At 43.5% G+C, this 15,255-nt stretch overlaps 1 protein-coding gene across 8 annotated transcripts in view; it reads left to right on the top strand.

Annotated features, from left to right (window-relative positions):
- The window catches only part of HERC3 (HECT and RLD domain containing E3 ubiquitin protein ligase 3), a 137,805-nt gene that overhangs the window by 84,963 nt on the left and 37,587 nt on the right, over nt 1-15,255 (top strand). For 7 of the 8 annotated variants that reach the window (XM_060299818.1, XM_060299813.1, XM_060299817.1 and 4 more), the window contains 4 exons: nt 1,698-1,841; nt 2,986-3,152; nt 6,535-6,601; nt 8,295-8,377. In XM_060299818.1, coding sequence (XP_060155801.1) covers nt 1,698-1,841; nt 2,986-3,152; nt 6,535-6,601; nt 8,295-8,377 — 461 coding nt within the window. Of the gene's footprint in view, nt 1-1,697; nt 1,842-2,985; nt 3,234-6,534; nt 6,602-8,294; nt 8,378-15,255 lie in introns of those variants that run through there. The other variant, XM_060299819.1, reaches the window with a different exon arrangement.

Here is a 15,255-nt window from a genome sequence, read left to right as displayed (position 1 = left end):
AAAAAAAAAAGAAAAGAGAACGGAAAGGTAGTGAAATTGTCTGGGCAGCTGGTGGCCTGTTAGGATAGGCCCTCTCAGTACTTGGAAATGATTAAATTAAGAAATTGTCTTTCCTCATAGATTAGGCACGTTTGTGTCACCGCTTAGTGTATTCCCGGGGCTTAGCACAATGCTTGGTATGCAGTATCTGGTCGGTAAATATTTAGTGAATTATTGAAGTTTTAAGTGATTTCCCTTTCCCTTCAGAAGACTTTCCTAACTCTATTTCCAATCCTGTTGTAAACTCCAGCTTCTGCAATGTAATAGGCAAGAAACTGATGGTCTCCATGATACTGTCACCCTTTTAAAAATTTCCGGTAAGTAGTATCAGTCCCATCAGTCTGCCTGGGAGTTCTCCCTAGAACTTCTGGGTTAGGTTTTTGATATTGCAAAGAGAGGGCACTTTCTTTGCCCCTTGTTTTCCATCAGTAATTCAGGTGGGACAGTTCTTGCTTGGTAGCGTGTTGAAGTCTTCTGCTGGCATCCGTATAATCGGAGACCTTTACTCTCCTGCTCTAGGCAACCTTGACCACAGGCACGGGGATAAGCTTGCTTTTTTTTTTCTTTTTGGCTGTACCATGCAGCACGCGGGATCTTAGTCCCCTGATCAAACCCGTGGCCCCAGCGTTGGAAGCGCAGAGTCTTAGCCACTGGACCACCAGGGAAGTTCCCAGGATAAGCTTTCTTAAATGCTGCTTTTAGTTCTGTACCTGAGCCCTTACCAGTACAATGGGGATGGTAATAGTAATTCCAGTGCGTAAGACTGTTCTGAGGATTAGGTTAATAGAGTTTAAGTGCTGGCTGGCATGTAGAAGACTCAATAAATCTCGTCCTTTGTTTTTTTTTTTGTTTTGTTTTGTTTTTTTGCGGTACGCGGGCCTCTCACTGCTGTGGCCTCTCCCGTTGCGGAGCACAGGCTCCGGACGTGCAGGCTCAGCGGCCATGGCTCACGGGCCCAGCCGCTCCGCGGCATGTGGGATCTTCCCGGACCGGGGCACGAACCCGTGTCCCCTGCATCGGCAGGCGGACTCTCAACCACTGCGCCACCAGGGAAGCCCTAAATCTCGTCCTTTGGTTTGCTGTAGCTGTTGTTGCGATGGGTCTCTCTATAGCCCCTCACAGAGCCCAGGTCTGTGTCTGCTCAGAATGCTCTCCTCCCTTTCATATGCATCAGTTAGTTCAAGAACCCCGCTGAGAGAGATTTCTTCCTTTATTCAAGTTAGTCACTGCTTTTCTCTACGTGCCAGAACATTTACCTCTCAGTGTATCTGACTCTTTGAAAATAAAATGTATTCTCGAATTGGTTCTTTTATGTTTGCCTCCCTGCCCCAATGGTAAACTTCCTGTGGACATATGGTAAACTCCCTGTGGACATATGGTAAACTCCCTGTGGACATATGGTAAACTTCTGACTTTCTCTGCATCCCACGAAGTGCCTGGGAAAGTTTTGTGTGTTTCTAAGTGACTTGTTAATAATCAGCAGATACACTTTGCAGTTTTCATTGCGTCAGTGTATCCTCTGTTACATCTTCCTTTCTTTGTCCTGACTTTGGAAATAATTTGCTAAAAAAAAAAAAAAAAAAAAACAACCACAAAAAAACAAACATAAAATGCTAGGGATTTCCGTGAAATGCTAATTCTACTTTCATTATTTCAAGGTCATTTTTGATGGTGAAGAAGCAGTGGATGCTGGTGGTGTCACAAAGGAGTTCTTTCTTTTACTATTAAAAGAATTGTTGAATCCCATCTATGGAATGTTTACCTACTATCAGGATTCAAATCTCTTGTGGTTTTCAGATACGGTAAGTTAGTGACGCCACCTTTCAACAGATGAATTGAATTAAACTGTCAGACCAATCCCTAGCCTTCTGGTGTTTACAGAGGGGAGCATAACAGAGGTAATCATTTAACATGATTATCATCATGTTTCCCGTCTTCGTGTTTCACCCGTTGCTAAGACGTCATAGTGTGTGTTGTCACCCATTAGCCACATTTCCATTTCTAGTAGGCAAGCTCCAAGTTTTGTAATCCTCGGAGGGTAGAAAGAGTAGGGGATGATAAAGAAATTGGTTTTATGACATATAAAAAGTAGTTGTCAAATATATCTTATTTTAATAACAGTGATAGTACGTGTATGAATACTCGTACAGATATACACATACTCACACTTTTTGAAAATTCAGTTGGAGAGCTAAGTTTTAAAAGGCATTCTCATTTCAAGCAGACTATAGTTTAGCTCTTTTTCTACCAGAGTTTTCTCCCTAGATCCGCACTGTCTTGAAAGGCAGCCATTAGCTTCCTGTGGCTATTTAAGTTTAAATTTTATTTTAAAATTAAGTAATACTAAAGTCATTCCCTCAGTTGTACTAACCACCGTTCAAGTCCTCAGTAGACACACGTAGTTAGTGGCTGCCATCTGGGACAGCACAGAATAGAATGTTTCCATCCTTGCAGAAAGTTCTGTTGGACAGCATTGCTCTAAATGAGGGTAAGCTGTGCTCTGTATCATGGATGAGCTGTAAACGCTTAACTTACAGCATTGCATCTTTGGGGGATAGCTGAACTTTTGTTAGGGGTACTTGTCTGCTTCAGAAGGTAACTGAATATTAACGAGATCTTCATTCTTTCGTACTGAAAATATTTTAAGGTAAATGGCAGATTGTTTTGAGGGCTGCAAACACTGCTTTTCTTTTCTTTTTTTTTTTTTAAATGTTTATTTATTTACTTTTGGCTGTGTCGGGTCTTAGTTGCGGCGTGCGGGCTCCAGAGCACGTGGGCTCTGTAGTCGCGGCACGCGGGCTTAGTTGCCCTGTGGCATGTGGGATCTTAGTTCCCCTACCACGGACCAAACCCACGTCCCCTGCATTGCAAGGCGGATTCTTAACCACTGGCCCACCGGGGAAGTCCCTGCTTTTCTTTTTAACACATTTGCGCATGTGGTGAAAGTGTTTTGTAGAGCACAACTGGTTTCACTTGATTGGCATAACCTGTGGACTCGCCATCTACAACTCCACCGTGGTGGACCTGCACTTCCCGCTGGCTCTCTATAAGAAGCTACTGAACGTGAAGCCTGGCCTGGAAGACTTGAAGGAGCTGTCACCCACGGAAGGAAGGTACGGAGCTGGAAGACGGGAGCCTGGTGTGGAGAACTGCTCTGGCGCTGGGACCAAAGGTTGACAACACCACGTGTACCAGTTAAGAGTTTATCATTAGACTGTGCTGTGTATGCTTTGTCTTAAGATGTGGCTCCACAGCTCCTGGCTTGAAGCAGTGCCTGTGTCACTCTAGGGGCAGAAGGAGAAAGGGGAAAAGGGAAGTCGTAGCTGCCCAGGAATCCAGCTGTCTGCTTTTCTTATCCTGAACAAAAATTAGGACTTCGAGCTTTGTCATGGTCCATAAGTACAGGGGAGAAAGTATTGAAAAGGGAGTCTGTATTTTGCAAAAACCTACAGGTCTCCCTGTCCTTCTGTGTTTCTCTCTTCTGTGTCACCTTGACTATCACACCGCAGCCACACTCACAGCACTTCTGGTCACCAAACGTGTGGCGGTTTCCCCCTACCACCAAGTGATTCTCCACGACGCCAGCTGGTGTCCTACGATTCACCTCAGTTCTGACACCGTCTACCTAGAGATGGCACTGGATCCCACAAGCTCAGTGCTCGGTTCCTCTGGACGACTCTCACCCACTTCGGGTGCCACTCGCAAGCAGTAGGTCCCCGGGTTACCCACAACTGCTGTCTGATCGGTTACAAATCAGAGGTTCTCGTGACCCCTCCTCGGGTCCGATTAATTTCCTAGAGCGGCCCGGAGAATTCAGGGAAACACTTAGGTTTACCAGGTTATTCAGGGTTTACGATGAAGGATACAGATGAACGGCCAGTTGAAGAGATACAGAGGGTGAGGCCTGGAGGGGTCCTGAGTGTAGTAGGAGCTTCTGACCCCATGGAGTTGGGGTGCACTACCCTCCCTGTGTGTGGATGTGTTCACCAACCTGGAAGCTCCCTGAACCCCTTACTGTTGGGATTTTAAGGAGGCTTTCTTACGGGGTGATCAATTATGACCTTCATTTCCAGCCCCTCTCCTCTCTCTGGAGAATGGGGGGCGTGGAGCTGAAGATCACGGCTGGGTCCTTCGGGTGACCAGCCCCCGCCCAGGAGCCCACCCAGAATCACCCCATTAGAACAAAAGATGCTGCTAACCCTCTCATCACTTAGGGTTTTGGGAGCCCTGTGCCAGGAACTGGGCACAGAGACCAATATATGCATTTTCTGTTATGTCACAGAGCCTTTTTTTTTTTTTTTTTGCGGTACGCGGGCCTCTCACTGTTGTGGCCTCTCCCGTTGTGGAGCACAGGCTCCGGGCGCGCAGGCTCAGCGGCCATGGCTCACGGGCCCAGCCACTCCACAGCATGTGGGATCTTCCCAGACCGGGGCACGAACCCGCGTCCCCTGCATCGGCAGACGGACTCTCAACCACTGCGTCACCAGGGAAGCCCTCAGAGCCTTTTTAAGAAAGTAGTTTGAGATGTAATTTGCATACCACACAATTCACCCAGCTAAAGTATATAATTCAGTGACTTTTAGTATATTCAGAGTTGTACAGCCTTTATTACAATCAATTTTAGAATATTTTCATCACCTGAGAAAGAAACCTGGGACTCCTCGGTCGACATCCCCAACTTCCTCATCCCCCAAGCCCTGGGCAACCACTGAGCTACTCTCTGTCTCTATTGATGGCCTCTTCTGGATATGTCACATAAACAGAATCGTACCACGTGTGTTTTTTTGTGACTGGCTTCTTTCACACAGCGCGTTTTCAAGGTTCATCTGGGTTGCAGCTTGTATCAGTATTTTATTTCTTTTTATTGCCAACTCATATTTCGTTATGTGGATATATGCCACATTTTGTTCATCCATTCATCAGTTGATGGACGTCTGGCTTTCTCCTACCTTCTGGCTGTTACTAATAGTGCTGCTGTGGATATTCTTACAGACTTTTTGTGTTGATGTAAGTTTTCATTTTTCTTGGGTATGCACCTGGGAGTGGAATTGCTAGGGCAAATGGTAACTCTGTGTTTAGCCTTTTGAGGAACCTCCAGACGGTTTTCCAGCGTAGTGGAACCATGTTTTTATGCTATTATTCTTTTCTGGCTCTTGAAAACTCCTTTTATTCTGAGTTCCTCTGAATTGATTTTATTCTGAGTTTCTCTTCGCATAAGGCGAAGTATATAAAAAGACACCATATCTGTGACTTTCTCTAAACAGTACAGTTCTTTTGACTTCAACAGGAAGGAACATCCCTTTTTTTTTTTTTTTTTTTTTTTTGCGGCACGCGGGCCTTTCACTTCTGTGGCCTCTCCCATTGCGGAGCACAGGCTCCGGACGCGCAGGCTCAACGGCCATGGCCCACGGGCCCCGCCACTCCACAGCATGTGGGATCCTCCCAGACTGGGGCACGAACCCGTGTCTCCTGCATCGGCAGGCAGACTCTCAACCACTGCGCCACCAGGGAAGCCCGGAACATCCCTTTTTTATGGAGAAAGAATACTGATTTTAAGATGGCGATAGAGGAAGGGTGGTCTCTAAGGCGCCCTCTGGAAATGAGACTGTCACACCACCAGTACAGGACACCAATACAGAGAAATCATAAAGGATGTGGGGAGAGGGTGCACAGAGAGAGGAAAAGAAAATTTAGAAGGAATATAAAAAAATGCCAGAGGAGACCCAGGCAGGGTTGCTTTTTTTGGTAACTGTGACAGAACTGTGTGCTGTTTTCTTTGCCAACCTGGCTGAGAGTGATACGTTTCAAGTAATCTTCTTGGCTGGTTAACTGGAAACAGATTTAAATTCTACACTAAGAATTTTCTTTCTGGGCAATTTTTTCTTTCTGGAACTGCCAGACTCCGTGATCACTAAAGAAGAAAGTGTGAATGAGGTCTAGTAATGAGAACGTATTCTCGTGAGAGTATACGATATGATCCTTGTTGGCAGAAACACATTCCGGTGTTCTTTAATGTGGCGGTCCTTTACCATACAGAGCCCCTTGCATTAACAAGTGAGCCGTTAAGATTCCTAAGTGGATACAGTGACTTAGTAGCTTGCTTTTTTTTATGGTAAGAGGATTTTTCTGCTAATGCCTATGGGTAAAGCAAGTGTGTAGGACTGCTGCAAGACCATCTCCTCATGTATCTACTTCTGAGGAATACCAGAGTTAACACATGTGTCAGATATGATTCCATCAGAATTTCTCCATAAATTCAGTAAGATTTGTCAGTAGGAACAGAGAATGATTAATGAGTGTCTTACAAGTCAACTGCCGTATTTCTTTTCAAGATGCAGTTAACATGATTTTCTGTCAGTCTGGATTTATGTTCATTCTAGAATATTCTTTTATAGCGTTTCCTGGCAGACAGTCTGGTGGGCATGTGACTGAGATAGAAACACTATTGCCATGTCTGATTTGCCTCATTTCCTTTCTCTGTCAATCTGTGATCAGGAGTCTTCAAGAACTTTTAGATTACCCTGGGGAAGATATTGAGGAGACTTTCTGCCTCAACTTCACGGTAAGGATTTCCACAGTTTACTCATGATTGTAGCTGTCTCTTTCATCATGCTTACAAGTCACAATTAACATTAATTTTTCTCCAAATCAAAGAACAAATTCAGAGACTTCTCTGAACCAAATTATTGTAGTCATAGTGTCTTTTTTTATTTTTATTTTTAAAATTTTGTTTATTGGCTGCATTGGGTCTTCGTTGCTGTGTGTGGGCTTTCTCTAGCTGCGGCGAGCGGGGGCCACTCTTCGTTGCGGTGCGCAGACTTCTCGTCGCGGTGGCTTCTCTTGTTGCGGAGCACGGGCTTTAGGCACATGGGCTCAAGTAGTTGTGGCACACGGGCTTAGCTGCTCCGCAGCATGTGGGATCTTCCCGGACCAGGGCTTGAACCTGTGTTCCTTGCATTGGCAGGCAGATTCTTAGCAACTGCACCACCAGGGAAGTCCCTTTAGTGTCTTTTTTAAAATCAAATTATAGTTGCTGTACAATATTATATCAGTTACAGGTGTACAATATAGTGATTCACAATTTTTAAAGGTTATACTCCATTTATAGTTATTATAAAATATTTGCTATATTCTTCATGTTGTACAGTATGTCTTTGTAGCTTATTTTATACCTAATAGTTTGTACACCTTAGTCCCCTACCACTATACTGTCCCTACCCCCTTCCCTCTCCCCACTGGTAACCACTAGTTCTCTAATCTGTGAGTCTGCTTCTCTTTCGTTATATTTACTAGTTTGTTGTGTTTTTTAGATTCTATATACAAGTGACATCGTACAGTATTTGTCTTTCTCAGTCTGACTTATTTCATTTAGCATAAAACCCTCCAAGTTCATCCATGTTGCTGCAAATGGCACAATTTCCTTCTTTTTTATGGCTGAGTAGTATTCCATTGTGTACATGTGTCACATCTTATTTACCCATTCATCTGCTGATGGACACTTAGGTTGCTTCCATATCTTGGCTATTGTAAATAATGTTGCTGTAAACATTGTGGTGCATGTATTTTTTCGAATTACTGTTTTTGTTTTTTTCAGATATATACTCAGGAGTAGAATTGGTGGGCCATATGGTGGGCAGAGTGTCTTGAATGTTACAGGGGTTCAGTAAATGTGTTGAATGAATGACTAATCTATACAATTAAGAAAATTACTGAAGCATTATTCCTCTTTACTCCTATACATATAATTTCTAGAGTTCATTTCATTTTCTCTTTGATTGCATTTATTGGCAACTCCATGTCTTGGCATATATACTCTACCAAACGTAGAATAGCTAGCTAGTGGGAAGCAGCTGCATAGCACAGGGAGATCAGCTCGGTGCTTTGTGACCGCCTGGAGGGGTGGGATAGGGAGGGTGGGAGGGAGGGAGACGCAACAGGGAGGGGATATGGGGATATATGTATATGTATAGCTGATTCACTTTGTTATACAGCAGAAACTAACACACCATTGTAAAGCAATTATACTCCAATAAAGATGTAAAAAAAAAAACAGTAATGAAGGAAAATAAAAAGATATCTTTTAAGGTGCCAGTGTTCTCTGACTCAGGTTCCCTTTCTCCTCCTGAGAATGTTCTGTGGTAATAAGTAGTCATTAAGCTACATTTGTTCCTAAAGCTTCTCTCAGTCATTTGGGGTCTAGAAAGATAAGTGGTCAACAAAATTGAAATGTTTCTTTCTTCCCCCCTTAAATATAGATTTGTCGAGAAAGCTATGGCGTGATTGAACAGAAGAAGCTGATACCTGGGGGAGACAGAGTGGCTGTGTGCAAGGAGAACAGGTTAGTCCTGACCCTGGACCGTGCACACGTTACTTCATTTCTCTGCACTTTTCCTTTTAAGACCAAGACTGAAGTTAAATTTTCATCCCTTCTTCAGAGGGAGTAAGGGTGCTAAGGCAACTGTAGGGGTTTAATAGTAGAGGAAGCAGCAGACCTGGGTTCAGGAGATAACTGTTGTAGTTCTACATCTCTGTCTTACTGGCTTTGACCCTGAGCAAATCACGTAAACTCTCTGATCTCAGTTTCTCATCTGTCAAATTGGGGTTATAATGACTGTCTTGCCTCCTTCATGGAATGGTTGTGAGACTAAAGTGAGATAATTTATAGGAGAACATTTTGGAATGAATGAACTCCCAGCATTTAGCACAAAGTTTCCAGTATCCAGCAGAGTGAGTGGCATAAAAATGCTCCCAAAACTGTGTTGAATGAGCGAATGCCGTACAGACGCTTACGATTATTGTGGTTCTGTTGCTGAAGAATTTGTAATACAGGTTTTAAACTAAATTCTTTCTGCCTCATGAAAATTAATCCAAGTATATCTGATTTTTCAGGATGGTTTTCTCTGTGTTATCCCTTTGGAGGAGGAAAAAATTCAATTTTGTTTGCTTTTGAATTAAATTATGAGTGAGGTTGTTGGCCATCTGCATATTAATCAATTCAGTTTATAAGCACTGAGTGTCTGCTGTACGCCAGGCGTGTTGCTGAGTATAGGAAATAAGTAACTTTTATCCTCAAGACTAGCTGGGAAGGGGCAGTGTAATGAATGATTGCAGTAGATTATGGTGCATGTGATAGGAAAGTGATAGGCCAAGCGCCAAGGAACTAGGAGGAGAGGCCATAACACTCTGACCAGACACTGAAGAGGGAAAACATTTCAGACACAGGGAATAATATGAGTCAGACTCTCCAATTTAACACATGCCAGAGAATGAGGCGTATTTGTGGGGCAGGGCTTAGGGTGCGGATGGAGGGTGGGCGCAGTGGTATTGGGGTGGAGCTTGTCAAGACCTGGAATGGGTTTGCAGTGGGACATGGTTGATCTCTTTTTGAGTGATGACTGGTGGCCATATGGAAGTCAGCCACGTGTGGAGAGGCCCGTTACGAGGCTGTTGAGGTAGCTCAAGGGCAGGGTGGTAAGGGCCAAAGTGAAGCTAGCAGGGATACGGAGCTGGCTACGTGTTTATGTAATCAGCGGGAGCTAGTGTCGCATTATATACAGATGGTACTAGAGAGTCATGTATTATTTTTTTTAATCAATTTATTTATTTGTTTATGGCTGCGTTGGGTCTTTGTTGTGCATGGGCTTTCTCTAGTTGCGATGAGCGGGGGCTACTCTTTGTCGCAGAGCGCGGGCTTCTCACTGCAGTGGCTTCTTGTTGCGGAGCATGGGCTCTAGGCACGCGGGCTCAGTAGTTGTGGCTCGTGGGCTCAGTAGTTGTGGCTCGTGGGCTCTAGAGCGCAGGCTCAGTAGTTGTGGCGCACGTGCTTAGTCGCTCCACGGCATGTGGGATCTTCCCGGACCAGGGCTCGAACACCCTTGTCCCCTGCATTGGCAGGCAGATTCGTAACCACTGCGCCACCAGGGGAAGTCCCGAGAGGCACGTATTGATATCAACTCTGAGGCTTCTCATTTGGAGAGCTGACCAACAGGAAACACAATCTGTAGCACAGGGTGGAGGGGAAAGAGTTCTATCTTGTATGTGTTGATTTTGACATGTCTGTGTGATACCTAGGTGATTTTGTTTAGAGCTGAAAATTTATGTCTATCATCAAGAGAGGTCTTTTTTTAAAATCAATTCATAGTTGTTTTTTTTAAGTAGGATGTTTTTCTTTTTTGCATTTAAAATTTTAATACAGTCTTTAAAGGTTACTTTCCATTTACAATTATTACAAAATATTGGCTGTATTCCCATATTGTACAGTACACCCTTGAACCTCTCTTACACCAGGTAGTTTGTACCTCCCACTTCCCACCCTCTCTGTTGCCCCTCTCCCCGACAGGTAACCATAGTTTGTTCTCTATGTCTGTGAGTCCGCTTCTTTTTTGTTATATTCACTAGTTTGTTGTATTAGAAGAGAAGTCTTATATCAGTAGTTTATTTGTTTACTTATGCCAGTCTTAATGACCAGTGAACTTGAGGTTGCCTACACAAGGAAAAAAGTGGTGAAATAAATAAAAACGAGGACAGGGAAAATGTATGTTCTTAGGTGAGTTGTGTGTATTCGAATAGAAAGTAGACTCTTGAGATGAGGATTTAGGGACCGTTAGCACATTAGCTAGAGACACAACTTCTTGTTTTAAAGAAGCAGTAGGGGTGAGGAAAGACGAGGGAGTGGCAGTCTCCACTTGGGAGGGTTGTGAGCGAGGGAAGCCTTCTGGAGGCAAGGGTTCGTTGAAGCTGTGGAAGAAGTTACAGATGAAGAGAAGTTGTGTGCTGTTTCAAGCATGTTGGGAAATTAAAGCTAAGTCACTCTGGGTGCTAGTTGGCTTCTTACTGTAAATAGTTGCAAAGATGCGAACAGAGATCCTATGAAATTCACTCTGTCCAAGTGATGTATATTGGCTTCCTCCCATAAGTTTTCCCTTTGGAAAACAGGAATGATAGAAAAACTGACAGGCCTCTTCTTCCATCCTTTTATGCTTTTAAAGATAGCTAGAAGCCCAAGTGGTCTAATGTAACATTCAGTAATCTTTTTTGTCATGTAAACCTTCCAGACTCTCCAGGAAGCCTCAGCTTTGGGGCAAGTGTGAGCTCTAATACCAGAATTAAGTAAAATAATCCAGAAGTTGCTAAGTACCCAACAGAATGGCTTCAGATGATGAAATTATCTTGACTCTGGGAATCTAATATAGAGGCTAGTCTTGTCTCAAGTAGGTGTTTCAATCGAACCTCTAACTTAATAAGAATCTTTTGGAGCTGAAAACACTGTCCTTTCTTTATCTACATAATGTTGGTATTTTTGTTAACAGCAAATGATTTGTTTAATAAGAACAGTCTCATTATTCCGTAGAGTCTGATAATGTTTTTATTTTATTTAGTTTTCCTTTTTTTAATATTTATTTATTTATTTGGCTGCGATGGGTCCTCGTTGCGGCACGTGGGATCTTCGCGGCAGCATGTGGGATCTTTAGTTGCGGCATGTGAACTCTTAGTTGCCGCATGTGGGATCTAGTTCCCTGACCAGGGATCGAACCCGGGCTCCCTGCCTTGGGAGCGCGGAGTCTCAGCCACTGCGCCACCAGGGAAGTCCTTGATACTGTTTTTAGCATTGGGGAATTTATGGCAGATCATAAAGTGGCTTTGTGGGTCCAGGTGATTTCTCTTCCCTCCTGGTTTTGATGATTGCTTTATTACATATGTATGTATGTGTGTACATAGATACATCTACAGCCTTTAGTCTTTCAAAGGACGTCTGAGCTTTTGCAGCAGATTTCAGACACGACAGTGTGTGCATCATTTGTTAGGAGCTAACGGTGGGCTGGGCAAGCAGCCTGAGGAGGGGCATATTCAGAATTTCTTCACATTCTGGTGAGTCATCCTAATGCGCTGTGTGTTAGATACACCGGGTGGGGCCAAGAGCGATGTCGTGTGGGCCTAGGTGATTTGTGATGTAGTCTTCAGAAGAGGCAGTTGTTGGGACTTTTCTTTTTCCTATCTTTATAAAATTATTGCTCTTGGAGTACTTTTTGTCTCTGCCTTTTTTGCTCTCTCTCTTTCCGGGTCTGAGTTTTTCTCTTTCTGTCTCTCTGTCTCTCCTTATTCAGTAGGTGTTTCTTTGAATCAGCGACTGAATTCACTTAATAGTTGAGAGATAGTTTGTGCAGGAACACTGAAGGAGACCACAGTTTGTTTAGGGTGATAAGCTGTTCTCATATGTAACCGTAAATGAAGTATGAAGACAAAATTGATTAATTGGATCGGAAGGGGATCAGAGAAATCCACGTGGACAGGTGCATCTGGGAGGATGGATATGGGATTAGAGCTGTTGGGAGGACTCCTAAGATTTGGATATTAGAAAGTAGAGATGAGGATATAATAAAAAGGGAAAGGTGCTCTGTAAAGTTCGTGAGCAAAGGAGTTGCATGATAGATGTGGGTCCGTGGTACACTTTCTTTCTTCGTCTTCTTTTTTTCCTTCTCCATTATTTGTATTTGTTGCTGACTCTTGGGCTGCACCCCACAGTCCTACAAGCTCTGTACTTGCCCAGCCTTAAGACCGAAGGAAGAGCCTGGAGTCAGCAACAGAGACATCAGTGGTTTACTGGATGGGAGATCTTACATGTCTGAAGCAAGGTTTTGGAGCGACACCCCACTGTGTGCATCCGAGGTCAGGCAGGATGTGGTGGCAGTCTTTGCTACCGGGGGGATGGAGGAGGTTACCAGTTATAGGGGGAATTAACGTCAGGTTGGCTCTCAGTTATCAGGGAAACCAGTAGACGGGCATGCCCCTCAACACTCCTTTGATAAGCTATCTTCCCGGAGATGTTCTCATCTCAAATTAGAGCGGTCATTTAGTTAGGGCCTGGGGCAAGTATGTAGGAAGGTCAGTCATGCGAGTAGGTCTAGGTGAAGCAGGCACAGGTAGAGCAGGGGATGTACAGCGAGCAAGAGAACAGCCATCTTGAATGTCCTGACCATACACTGACACATATGCACTCCTGGACATTGCTGATCCCATGCGGGGCCCTCAGAATCAGTGTGGAGAGCGTGCTTTTGTTTACAGCCACGTGGGTTCCTTTTCTCTGTCTATGCAGTTATTTGTCCCTAATTGACCTCAGGGCTGCTTCTACAAGACATTTTTCATAAGGATGGTCTGATGACATACAGGTTCCTTAAAAGAAAGACAGTACATAATTTCAAGGGAGTAATAAGGGAACTTACATTATTCTTTTACTTGTATTACAAAACTCCATTGTTATGTTACCATGACTTTCTAAAAAATAGCTTCTCTCTTTCTAAAAAAGTTTTCAAATCTTTGTGCAGTAAAATGTGCTGTCGTTTTAAATATTGCCAGGCAGAGGGGGGTTCTTATTTTTATTGCCAGTAAGCGATGCTTGAAATTTAAACATGGAATGGCTTCTGTGTTAGGTGCAAGTTTGGGTTTCGGCTTTTCTGTGTTGCTAGCACTCATCGAACACACGGTGGGGAGCTCACCCACTGCTTTAGGCACTGTTGTCCATGACTCTGTACTCGGTGACTGGAGCAGACCCCCTTGCTGACACAGTTACCTGCTGGGAAGGCTTCTGAGAACCTAGTGTGGTTACTGCCTCATTACATTGTATTGCTGTCAGAGTTAGGGACAGCCAGAAGAAGACAAGCATATGTTTTTTCCTTTATCTTTAATGTTGCAAAAAGCAGAAATCTTAACATTAAAGCATGTTGAGATCCCGGTAAGAAAGCTTGTATACGACGCTAAAAGATTAATCATTGCAGCTGTTATTTCCTTTTGACTCTTATATGCCATAACCTCATCACCGGGGGTCCTTTTTGGGTATTTCATAGATTAGTCTAAGAAAATTAAATGAAAGAACCAAAAGAATAACACCTGCTGGATTTTTAACTTGAGCGTTGTGTGTACAGATACTGCTGGCATTGAAGCTGTTTCTGTTAACAGTAAGATATTTGCTGTCACCAGTGCCCTGGAGGGAGATGTCAGAAGGGTACCAATTCTGTATCCATAATTTATTACATTCCATTTGGACTTAAAATTGCTTTCTTTCCTTGGACAAGAGCTGCAGACAGACAATTGAATTATAAGCATCCAGGTAAGAGAACATCCATGGGTGATTGCTGGTGGCCACATCTTAGCTACATCTTGGAACAGCTGGCAGTCACATCTGAATAATACTGCATTACATGACTATTTGTGGTTAAGTAGTTCTCACACTCTGTGGCATGGTGTTACTACCATTAATTAAAAAACCCCACATATCATTCTAGATTTCCCCCAGTTTAACTCAATTTAATCAAATCAAATGCAATCAATATCTTCCCCCATTTCTTCCATATTAAAAAAGGGGTGGGGAGAGGGCATAGTGAAAAGGAAATGCCAGGCACCTAGATTCCATAGAGAGAACCTGAGAATAAAACCCACACATGACAAATCCTTCTAGCGCCTTAAGATCTACTGAAGTTAGGACTAATGAAAGACTTCACTTGATCTCTTTTTTTTTATCGTCTTTATTGGAGTATAATTGCTTTACAGTGGTGTGTTAGTTTCTGCTTTATAGCAAAGTGAATCAGCTATACATATATCCCCATATCTCCTCCCTCTTGCGTCTTCCTCCCACCTTGATCTCTTGAGATAGTCTGTGAGAGGTGTAATCGTTAAGATCTGCGTGGTACTCGCACTGGGCTGTTATAGGAATAGCAGATAATTAAAATGCCAGTAACGTTTCTCGAGTGCTTCCCTTGTGTCAGGCATTATTCTGAGTCCTTCCCACGCAGTCCTCCCCACTTTACAGTTGAAGAAACTGAGGCAGAGAGAGACAAAAGTCACTTGTTGAAGGTTACACAGCCGGAGGTCCAGTGTTCAAACACCAGAGCCAGGATTCAGAGCCATTCTGTTTGACTGACACTGCCACTTAGAGGGCCAAGACCAGGGCTCCAGCGTCCCCAGGTCCCCTCATCCCTAGAAGATAAATGACTTTGAAGAGTTTGCCGTTTTTGTTTCAGGCAGACTATGCAATTTTTTAAAAACAAAGTTGGCATAGTTAAAGACATACAATGTACGTTTATAAGTGTATGTCTGAATTTTTAAACTTAGGTTGAGACGGTGCTTATATATATAATGTTATTGTAAAGCCCTCATGAACACTCTTAATAATGGCTGCACAGCCTGCTGTGTAAATGTGTATTTTCTATTCTTTCCCTTTTG

Source organism: Globicephala melas, chromosome 5 (assembly GCF_963455315.2).
Source record: "Globicephala melas chromosome 5, mGloMel1.2, whole genome shotgun sequence".
Taxonomy (NCBI): Eukaryota; Metazoa; Chordata; class Mammalia; order Artiodactyla; family Delphinidae; genus Globicephala; species Globicephala melas.
This window is presented reverse-complemented; position numbering and strand designations above follow the sequence as displayed.